We start from the raw sequence: 12,284 nt of genomic DNA on the forward strand, positions 1-12,284 counted from the left end.
CCAGGAACAGCCGTCTAAAGGGACACCGAGGGGACAGAGCCGCCCACCGAGGGGACAGAGCCGCCCCAGGAACAGCCGTCTATAGGGGACACCGAGGGGACAGAGCCGCCCCAGGAACAGCCGTCTAAGGGGACACCGAGGGGACAGAGCCGCCCCAGGAACAGCCGTCTAAGGGGACACCGAGGGGACAGAGATGCCCCAGGAACAGCCCTCTATAGGGGACACCGAGGGGACAGAGCCGCCCACCGAGGGGACAGAGCCGCCCACCGAGGGGACAGAGACGCCCCAGGAACAGCCGTCTATAGGGGACACCGAGGGGACAGAGCCGCCCACCGAGGGGACAGAGCCGCCCCAGGAACAGCCGTCTATAGGTGACACCGAGGGGACAGAGCCGCCCCAGGAACAGCCGTCTATAGGGGACACCGAGGGGACAGAGCCGCCCCAGGAACAGCCGTCTATAGGGGACACCGAGGGGACAGAGCTGCCCCAGGAACAGCCGTCTATAGGGGACACCGAGGGGACAGAGCCGCCCCAGGAACAGCCGTCTATAGGGGACACCGAGGGGACAGAGCCGCCCACCAAGGGGACAGAGCCGCCCCAGGGACAGCCGTCTATAGGGGACACCGAGGAGACAGACCCGCCCCAGGAACAGCCGTCTAAAGGGACACCGAGGGGACAGAGCCGCCCACCGAGGGGACAGAGCCGCCCACCGAGGGGACAGAGCCGCCCCAGGAACAGCCGTCTATAGGGGACACCGAGGGGACAGAGCCGCCCACCGAGGGGACAGAGCCGCCCCAGGAACAGCCGTCTATAGGGGACACCGAGGGGACAGAGCCGCCCACCAAGGGGACAGAGCCGCCCCAGGGACAGCCGTCTATAGGGGACACCGAGGAGACAGACCCGCCCCAGGAACAGCCGTCTAAAGGGACACCGAGGGGACAGAGCCGCCCCAGGAACAGCCGTCTATAGGGGACACCGAGGGGACAGAGCCGCCCCAGGAACAGCCGTCTATAGGGGACACCGAGGGGACAGAGCCGCCCACCAAGGGGACAGAGCCGCCCCAGGGACAGCCGTCTATAGGGGACACCGAGGAGACAGACCCGCCCCAGGAACAGCCGTCTAAAGGGACACCGAGGGGACAGAGCCGCCCCAGGAACAGCCGTCTATAGGGGACACCGAGGGGACAGAGCCACCCCAGGAACAGCCGTCTATGGGGACACTGAGGAGACAGAGCCGCCCACCGAGGGGACAGAGCCGCCCCAGGAACAGCCGTCTATGGGGACACCGAGGGGACAGAGCCGCCCCAGGAACAGCCGTCTATGGGGACACCGAGGGGACAGAGCCGCCCCAGGAACAGCCGTCTATAGGGGACACCGAGGGGACAGAGCCGCCCACCGAGGGGACAGAGCCGCCCACCGAGGGGACAGAGCCGCCCCAGGAACAGCCGTCTATGGGGACACTGAGGAGACAGAGCCGCCCACCGAGGGGACAGAGCCGCCCCAGGAACAGCCGTCTATGGGGACACCGAGGGGACAGAGCCGCCCCAGGAACAGCCGTCTATGGGGACACCGAGGGGACAGAGCCGCCCCAGGAACAGCCGTCTATAGGGGACACCGAGGGGACAGAGCCGCCCACCGAGGGGACAGAGCCGCCCCAGGAACAGCCGTCTATAGGGGACACCGAGGGGACAGAGCCGCCCCAGGAACAGCCGTCTATAGGGGACACCGAGGGGACAGAGCCGCCCCAGGAACAGCCGTCTATAGGGGACACCGAGGGGACAGAGCCGCCCCAGGAACAGCCATCTATCTATAGGGGACACCGAGGGGACAGAGCCGCCCCAGGAACAGCCGTCTATAGGGGACACCGAGGGGACAGAGCCGCCCCAGGAACGGCCGTCTATAGGGGACACCGAGGGGACAGAGCTGCCCCAGGAACAGCCGTCTATAGGGGACACCGAGGAGACAGAGCCGCCCACCGAGGGGACAGAGCCGCCCACCGAGGGGACAGCCATCTAAGGGGACACCGAGGGGACAGAGCCGCCCCAGGAACAGCCGTCTAAAGGGACACCGAGGGGACAGAGCCGCCCCAGGAACAGCCGTCTATAGGGGACACCGAGGGGGCAGAGCCGCCCACCGAGGGGACAGCCGTCTAAGGGGACACCGAGGGGACAGAGCCGCCCACCAAGGGGACAGCCGTCTATAGGGGACACCGAGGGGACAGAGCCGCCCCAGGAACAGCCGTCTATAGGGGACACCGAGGGGACAGAGCCGCCCCAGGAACAGCCATCTATAGGGGACACCGAGGGGACAGAGCCGCCCCAGGAACAGCCGTCTATAGGGGACACCGAGGGGACAGAGCCGCCCACCGAGGGGACAGAGCCGCCCACCGAGGGGACAGAGCCGCCCCAGGAACAGCCATCTATAGGGGACACAGAGGACAGAGCCGCCCCAGGAACAGCCGTCTATAGGGGACACCGAGGGGACAGAGCCGCCCCAGGAACAGCCATCTATAGGTGACACAGAGGACAGAGCCGCCCCAGGAACAGCCGTCTATAGGGGACACCGAGGGGACAGAGCCGCCCCAGGAACAGCCGTCTATAAGGGACACCGAGGGGACAGAGCCGCCCCAGGAACAGCCGTCTATAGGGGACACCGAGGAGACAGAGCCGCCCACCGAGGGGACAGAGCCGCCCACCGAGGGGACAGAGCCGCCCACCGAGGGGACAGCCATCTAAGGGGACACCGAGGGGACAGAGCCGCCCACCAAGGGGACAGCCGTCTATAGGGGACACCGAGGGGACAGAGCCGCCCCAGGAACAGCTGTCTATAGGGGACACCGAGGGGACAGAGCCGCCCCAGGAACAGCCGTCTATAGGGGACTCCGAGGGGACAGAGCCGCCCACCGAGGGGACAGAGCTTTTTTTTCCGCCATGGCTGTCTATAGGATTCCCCAAGGGGACAGAGCCGCCACCAGCATCAGCATAAACATGGTTCAGAGCGCCTCCAGTGCTGCAGTTATATTGTGTGTCCACCTAAAGCAGGGAGAGGAGTCGTGGTGGTTGTCAGCGTCCTGCAGCAGCTCTTCTCCTCGTCAGTCTGCTGTAAGTGGCGCCCTGCACCCGGAGAGCAGCTGCAGGAATGTAAATCCCCGAGATGAGGGGGGGGCGCAGCACCCTAAGGGATCCACTTTTAGGCACCTGCCCCATACATCTGAAGGGGGTTTATAAAAGTTCTGCAGATACCACTATGGGCACATACATTTGTGCAGTAAGAACGCAGCGTGTGACCATAGCCTTAGGGTAAATTCACACGACAGTATGTGTTTTGTGGTCATCAAATTTCACGGATACTGGCCGCGTTCATTCAGCATTTTGCGGAACGCACATGGCCGGCCCTATGTTAGAAATGCCTATTCTTGTCCGCAATCTTGTTTTTTTTTTGCAGGGCAGCGGAACGGACGTACGGATGCGGACAGCACACTTTAGGAGCTCTATTGAAATGCATGGGTCCGGCTTTGGTTGCGGAACAGATGTGGACCCATAAATACGGTCGTGTGAATAAGCCCTTATACCGTGTCAGTGTCCTGCAGCTGCTCCTCTGAAGTCGGCCACTGTGATGACCCCGGCTGCTGCCTCCATGGGGGTGGTGATCGGTCGACATGGGGGGCTGCTCATATGTGACCCTCCATTGTGCACATTCCTCTTTCTGTGTCGGTGACCGATCGGCGTCAGGTGTATTGCAGCGCAGGAGACGCCGGGGCCTCAGAACGTTCCAGAAAGTGTGTAAAAGGTCTTTTCCTGACATTCTGCTACTGGGTGGAACCGACAACCCAGGAAGGGAGGAATCAACACGACAATCAGACGGCGGGGACGGTGGAGTGACCGCTGCTCTGTAGGACACAATGCTCCGCTGCAGGGAAAGCTGGGCGACAACTCCTGAGGAAGCTGTAATAGTCACAGTGGTCGTCCCAGACCCCCGAGTGCTGGGTTACTGGGATATTTCCTACTAAACTGGGAAAAGTTGTCATTCGAGATTCTAGGAAACCTGAGTAATTGCAGCTACAAGTGACGGGGATCATGGCGGTCTAGTGAGCGGGGATCATGGCGGTCTAGTGAGCGGGGATCATGGCGGTCTAGTGAGCGGGGATCATGGCGGTCTAGTGAGCGGGGATCATGGCGGTCTAGTGAGCGGGGATCATGGCGGTCTAGTGAGCGGGGATCATGGCGGTCTAGTGAGCGGGGATCATGGCGGTCTAGTGAGCGGGGATCATGGCGGTCTAGTGAGCGGGGATCATGGCGGTCTAGTGAGCGGGGATCATGGCGGTCTAGTGAGCGGGGATCATGGCGGTCTAGTGAGCGGGGATCATGGCGGTCTAGTGAGCGGGGATCATGGCGGTCTAGTGAGCGGGGAACACCACAGCTAAAGACAGCAAATAGCATTTATCATATAGAGACAGTTAATACCAGGCCCTCACTAATGTGCAGCGAGTCTCCATGTTGCCTCCTTTACTGGCTGTTTTTTTTTTCCATCACATTATACACGGCTCGTTTCCATGGTTACAACCACCCTGCAATCTAGCAGCAGTGGTCGTGCTTGCACACTATAGGAAAAGGTGCCAGCCTCTCTGGTGGCCGGGACCGTGGAAGCTCACGTAGGCCGGATATTTTTTCTACAGTGTGCAAGCACGACCACCACTGCTCGTGGACGTAACTGTGGAAACGAGTTGTGTATAATGCGACAGAGGCAATATGGTGAATCACAATACATTAGTAAGTGCCTTGTATTAAAGTCTACATGATAAATGCCCCCTTGCCCCACTCCAGGCCTCGTTTGCCCCCCAGGCCCCCACACACACACTCCAGTCCTCGTTTCCCCTCCTTCATCCAGGCCTCGTTTGACCCCCCCCCACACACACACTCCAGTCCTCGTTTCCCCTCCTTCATCCAGGCCTCGTTTGACCCCCCCCCACACACACACTCCAGTCCTCGTTTGCCCCCCACGCTCTAGTCCTCGTTTCCCCTCCTTCATCCAGGCCTCGTTTGACCCCCCCCCCCACACACACACACACACACACTCCAGGCCTTGTTCGACCCCCCCACATACACTCCAGGCCTCGTTTTACCCCCCCCCCCACACACACTCCAGGCCTCGTTCTACCCCCCCACACACTCCAGGCCTCGTTTGACCCCCCCCCCACACACACACACTCCAGGCCTCGTTTGACCCCCCCCCCCCACACACACACACTCCAGGCCTCGTTTGACCCCCCCACATACACTCCAGGCCTCGTTTCCCCTCCTTCATCTAGGCCTCGTTTGCCCCCCCACACTTCAGGCCTCGTTTCTCCTCCTTCATCCAGGCCTCATTTGACCCCCCCTCCACTCCAGGCCTCATTTGACTACCCCTCCATGCTGTGTTTGAGACCCCCCCCACTCCAGGCCTTGTCTGACCCACCTGCCCCCCCCACACACACACACTCCAGGCCTTGTTTCCCCCCCACTCCAGGCCTCGTTTGACAACCCCACCCCCCTCCAGGCCTCGTTTGACAACCCCACCCCCCTCCAGGCCTCGTTTGACAACCCCACCCCCCTCCAGGCCTCGTTTGACCCCCCCCCCCCCAACTCCAGGCCTCGTTTGCCCCCCCCCCCAACTCCAGGCCTCGTTTGACCCCCCCCCCCCAACTCCAGGCCTCGTTTGCCCCCCCCCCACTCCAGGCCTCGTTTGACCCCCCCCCCCAACTCCAGGCCTCGTTTGACCCCCCCCCACTCCAGGCCTCGTTTGACCCCCCCCCCCCCAACTCCAGGCCTCGTTTGACCCCCCCCCAACTCCAGGCCTCGTTTGACCCCCCCCAACTCCAGGCCTCGTTTGACCCCCCCCAACTCCAGGCCCCGTTTGACCCCCCCCCCAACTCCAGGCCTCGTTTGACCCCCCCCCTCCCCAACTCCAGGCCTCGTTTGACCCTCCCCCCCCCCCCAACTACAGGCCTCGTTTTACCCCTCCTCCCGCAGCGCCTCTTACATTAAGGACATTATTGATTTCTTGGTGCAGTCTCATCAGGTTTAACCATTTATTTGAAGATCACTGATATTCTGTAAAGATGGTGTCACCTCAGGTGTTGGGGACCCCTGACACCCACGAAGAGGAGCCCCAATACTTGTAGACATTAGTCAGTATGAGCAGCGTCGCCCTCCTCCTGGGGACGCCATCACATTGCACTGTCCTAATTAAACTGGTTAATGAAATGCCCCTGGCTGATAACGGAGGAATGGTGGAAGCGCCCGCGGGAGGCAAAGTCTGCGTTCTCCTCCGTTAATTGTGTCGTTTCCATACCGACGTGTGAGAAGGTCGGGGTCACCACAAACTGCTCCTGGGTGGGCTTCTTCCTGCAGTGGGAGGGCGAGAGGCGGAAAGTAAGCAAAAAAGTAAAAACGTACTGACCTCCCCCCCACAACCACAAAAATATCCTAAAAACGGTGACCCCCCTTCCCCAGTATCTAATACCTCAGACTGTCCCCCTGGACTTACTGACAACTTCAGACAAAGGACACAAACCTCAAGGTGGTCGCCGCCAGGTGTCGGATCCAGGTGAAGAAGCTAAAGTTCGCAGCTGCCCCTGAAATGAGAAGAATTACCAGTCAGAGCTCTGGGAAAGCTGGGTGCTCGCCCCGTGTAGGGAGGCAAATCCAGCCTGACCGCCACTGACCAGGATTCAGGCCCGGGCTCACCCGCCCGATATAAACATAGAGTAGAACCGCCACACCGATATTCACCAACGCGTAAATCCACTGGATGACGAACATGATGACGATGGAGACGATGGCCTGCGGGAGAGAAGGAACACATTAACATGTCCGCCAGCCGCGCACACCTTGAAAAATGACACCCAGTGACCACACAGCCACACTCACCCGATAAATGATACCCAGTGACCACACAGCCACACTCACCCGATAAATGATACCCAGTGACCACACAGCCACACTCACCCGATAAATGACACCTAGTGATCCCAAAGCCACGCACACCCTGATGAAGGACACGAGTGATCCTACAGCCACAATCACCCTGATAAATTACACCCAGTGATCCCACAGCCAACACTCACCCTGATAAATGACACCCAGTGATCACACAAACCACACTCACCCTAATAAATGACACCCAGTGATCCCACAGCCAACGTTCACCCTGATAAATGACACCCAGTGATCCCACAAACCACACTCACCCTGATAAATGACAACCAGTGATCCCACAGCAACACTAACTCGGATAAATGACACCCAGTGATCCCACAGCCAACGATCACCCTGAAAAATTACACCCAGTGATCCCACAGCCGACGTTCACCCTGATAAATGACACCCAGTGATCCCACAGCCGACATTCACCCTGATAAATGACACCCAGTGATCACACAGCCGACGTTCACCTTGATAAATGACACCCAGTGATCCACAGCCGACGTTCACCTTGATAAATGACACCCAGTGATCCCACAGCAGACGTTCACCCTGATAAATGACACCCAGTGATCCCACAGCAACACTCACCCGGATAAATGACACCCAGTGATCCCACAAACCACACTCACCCTGATAAATGACATCCAGTGATCACACAAACCACACTCACCCGGATAAATGACACCCAGTGATCCCACAGCAACACTCACCCAGATAAATGACACCCAGTGATCCCACAGCCAACGTTCACCCTGATAAATGACACCCAGTGATCACACAAACCACACTCACCCTGATAAATGACACCCAGTGATCCACAGCCAACGTTCACCCTGATAAATGACACCCAGTGATCCCACAGCCAACGTTCACCCTGATAAATGACACCCAGTGATCCCACAGCCGACATTCACCCTGATAAATGACACCCAGTGATCACACAAACCACACTCACCCTGATAAATGACACCAGTGATCCCACAGCCAACGTTCACCCTGATAAATGACACCCAGTGATCCCACAGCCAACGTTCACCCTGATAAATGACACCCAGTGATCCCACAGCCGACATTCACCCTGATAAATGACACCCAGTGATCCCACAGCAACACTCACCCGGATAAATGACACCCAGTGATCCCACAGCCGACGTTCACCCTGATAAATGACACCCAGTGATCCCACAGCAGACGTTCACCCTGATAAATGACACCCAGTGATCACACAAACCACACTCACCCTGAAAAATGACAACCAGTGATCCCAAAGCCAACGTTCAACCTGATAAATGACAGCCAGTGATCCCACAGCCAACGTTCACCCTGATAAATGACACCCAGTGATCCCACAAACCACACTCACCCTGATAAATGACACCCAGTGATCCCACAACAACACTCACCCGGATAAATGACACCCAGTGATCCCACAAACCACACTCACCCTGATAAATGACACCCAGTGATCCCACAGCCAACGTTCACCCTGATCAATGACACCCAGTGATCCCACAAACCACACTCACCCTGATAAATGACACCCAGTGATCCCACAGCCACAATCACCCTGATAAATGACACCCAGTGATCCCACAGCCAACGTTCACCCTGATAAATGACATCCAGTGATCCCACAGCCAACGTTCACCCTGATAAATGACACCCAGTGATCCCACAAACCACACTCACCCTGATAAATGACACCCAGTGATCCCACAGCCAATGTTCACCCTGATAAATGACAACCAGTGATCCCACAGCAACACTCATCCGGATAAATGACACCCAGTGATCCCACAGCAGACGTTCACCCTGATAAATGACATCCAGTGATCCCACAGCCAACGTTCACCCTGATAAATGACACCCAGTGATCCCACAAACCACACACCCTGATAAATGACACCCAGTGATCCCACAAACCACACTCACCCTGATAAATGACACCCAGTGATCCCACAGCCAATGTTCACCCTGATAAATGACAACCAGTGATCCCACAGCAACTCTCACCCGGATAAATGACACCCAGTGATCCCACAGCAGACGTTCACCCTGATAAATGACATCCAGTGATCCCACAGCCAACGTTCACCCTGATAAATGACACCCAGTGATCCCACAGCCAACGTTCACCCTGATAAATGACACCCAGTGATCCCACAGCAGACGTTCACCCTGATAAATGACACCCAGTGATCCCACAGCCGACGTTCACCCTGATAAATGACACCCAGTGATCCCACAGCAGACGTTCACCCTGATAAATGACACCCAGTGATCCCACAGCCAACGTTCACCCTGATAAATGACACCCAGTGATCACACAAACCACACTCACCCTGATAAATGACACCCAGTGATCCCACAAACCACACTCACCCTCATAAATGAGAACCAGTGATCCCACAGCAACACTCACCCGGATAAATGACACCCAGTGATCCCACAGCCAACGTTCACCCTGATAAATGACACCCAGTGATCCCACAGCCGACATTCACCCTGATAAATGACATCCAGTGATCCCACAGCCGACGTTCACCCTGATAAATGACACCCAGTGATCACACAAACCACACTCACCCTCATAAATGAGAACCAGTGATCCCACAGCAACACTCACCCGGATAAATGACACCCAGTGATCCCACAGCCAACGTTCACCCTGATAAATGACACCCAGTGATCCCACAGCCGACATTCACCCTGATAAATGACATCCAGTGATCCCACAGCTGACGTTCACCCTGATAAATGACACCCAGTGATCACACAAACCACACTCACCCTGATAAATGACAACCAGTGATCCCACAGCAACACTCACCCGGATAAATGACACCCAGTAATCCCACAGCCAACGTTCACCCTGATAAATGACACCCAGTGACCCCACAGCCGACATTCACCCTGATAAATGACATCCAGTGATCCCACAGCCAACGTTCACCCTGATAAATGACACCCAGTGATCACACAAACCACACTCACCCTGATAAATGACACCCAGTGATCCCACAGCAGACGTTCACCCTGATAAATGACACCCAGTGATCACACAAACCACACTCACCCTGATAAATGACAACCAGTGATCCCACAGCCAACGTTCACCCTGATAAATGACACCCAGTGATCCCACAGCAGACGTTCACCCTGATAAATGACACCCAGTGATCACACAAACCACACTCACCCTGATAAATGACACCCAGTGATCCAACAGCCGACGTTCACCCTGATAAATGACAACCAGTGATCCCACAGCCGACATTCACCCTGATAAATGACACCCAGTGATCCCACAGCAGACGTTCACCCTGATAAATGACACCCAGTGATCACACAAACCACACTCACCCGGATAAATGACACCCAGTGATCCCACAGCCAACGTTCACCCTGATAAATGACACCCAGTGATCCCACAGCCAACGTTCACCCTGATAAATGACACCCAGTGATCCCACAGCCGACATTCACCCTGATAAATGACACCCAGTGATCCCACAGCAACACTCACCCGGATAAATGACACCCAGTGATCCCACAGCCGACGTTCACCCTGATAAATGACACCCAGTGATCCCACAGCAGACGTTCACCCTGATAAATGACACCCAGTGATCACACAAACCACACTCACCCTGAAAAATGACAACCAGTGATCCCAAAGCCAACGTTCAACCTGATAAATGACAGCCAGTGATCCCACAGCCAACGTTCACCCTGATAAATGACACCCAGTGATCCCACAAACCACACTCACCCTGATAAATGACAACCAGTGATCCCACAGCAACACTCACCCGGATAAATGACACCCAGTGATCCCACAGCCAACGTTCACCCTGATAAATGACACCCAGTGATCCCACAAACCACACTCACCCTGATAAATGACACCCAGTGATCCCACAACAACACTCACCCGGATAAATGACACCCAGTGATCCCACAAACCACACTCACCCTGATAAATGACAACCAGTGATCCCACAGCAACACTCACCCGGATAAATGACACCCAGTGATCCCACAGCCAACGTTCACCCTGATCAATGACACCCAGTGATCCCACAAACCACACTCACCCTGATAAATGACACCCAGTGATCCCACAGCCACAATCACCCTGATAAATGACACCCAGTGATCCCACAGCCAACGTTCACCCTGATAAATGACATCCAGTGATCCCACAGCCAACGTTCACCCTGATAAATGACACCCAGTGATCCCACAAACCACACTCACCCTGATAAATGACACCCAGTGATCCCACAGCCAATGTTCACCCTGATAAATGACAACCAGTGATCCCACAGCAACACTCATCCGGATAAATGACACCCAGTGATCCCACAGCAGACGTTCACCCTGATAAATGACACCCAGTGATCCCACAAACCACACACCCTGATAAATGACACCCAGTGATCCCACAAACCACACTCACCCTGATAAATGACACCCAGTGATCCCACAGCCAATGTTCACCCTGATAAATGACAACCAGTGATCCCACAGCAACTCTCACCCGGATAAATGACACCCAGTGATCCCACAGCAGACGTTCACCCTGATAAATGACATCCAGTGATCCCACAGCCAACGTTCACCCTGATAAATGACACCCAGTGATCCCACAGCCAACGTTCACCCTGATAAATGACACCCAGTGATCCCACAGCAGACGTTCACCCTGATAAATGACACCCAGTGATCCCACAGCCGACGTTCACCCTGATAAATGACACCCAGTGATCCCACAGCAGACGTTCACCCTGATAAATGACACCCAGTGATCCCACAGCCAACGTTCACCCTGATAAATGACACCCAGTGATCACACAAACCACACTCACCCTGATAAATGACACCCAGTGATCCCACAAACCACACTCACCCTGATAAATGACACCAGTGATCCCACAGCCAACGTTAACCCTGATAAATGACACCCAGTGATCCCACAGCCAACGTTCACCCTGATAAATGACACCCAGTGATCCCACAGCCGACATTCACCCTGATAAATGACACCCAGTGATCCAACAGCCGACGTTCACCCTGATAAATGACATCCAGTGATCCCACAGCCGACGTTCACCCTGATAAATGACACCCAGTGATCACACAAACCACACTCACCCTCATAAATGAGAACCAGTGATCCCACAGCAACACTCACCCGGATAAATGACACCCAGTGATCCCACAGCCAACGTTCACCCTGATAAATGACACCCAGTGATCCCACAGCCGACATTCACCCTGATAAATGACATCCAGTGATCCCACAGCTGACGTTCAC

The 12,284-nt window shown here is 56.3% G+C and overlaps 1 protein-coding gene across 5 annotated transcripts in view; it reads right to left on the minus strand.

Annotated features, from left to right (window-relative positions):
* Positions 1-6,052: 6,052 nt before the first annotated feature.
* SLC12A8 (solute carrier family 12 member 8) overlaps positions 6,053-12,284 on the minus strand; it is a 32,320-nt gene continuing 26,088 nt past the window's right edge. For all 5 annotated transcript variants that reach the window (XM_040440648.1, XM_040440651.1, XM_040440649.1 and 2 more), the window contains exons 12-14: positions 6,703-6,820; positions 6,552-6,612; positions 6,053-6,382 (exon numbers count right to left, since the gene is read on the minus strand). In XM_040440648.1, coding sequence (XP_040296582.1) covers positions 6,220-6,382; positions 6,552-6,612; positions 6,703-6,820 — 342 coding nt within the window. In that variant the 3' untranslated portion in view covers positions 6,053-6,219. The remainder of the gene's footprint in view (positions 6,383-6,551; positions 6,613-6,702; positions 6,821-12,284) is intronic.

Source organism: Bufo bufo, chromosome 7, assembly GCF_905171765.1.
Source record: "Bufo bufo chromosome 7, aBufBuf1.1, whole genome shotgun sequence".
In the NCBI taxonomy this organism is placed as follows: Eukaryota; Metazoa; Chordata; class Amphibia; order Anura; family Bufonidae; genus Bufo; species Bufo bufo.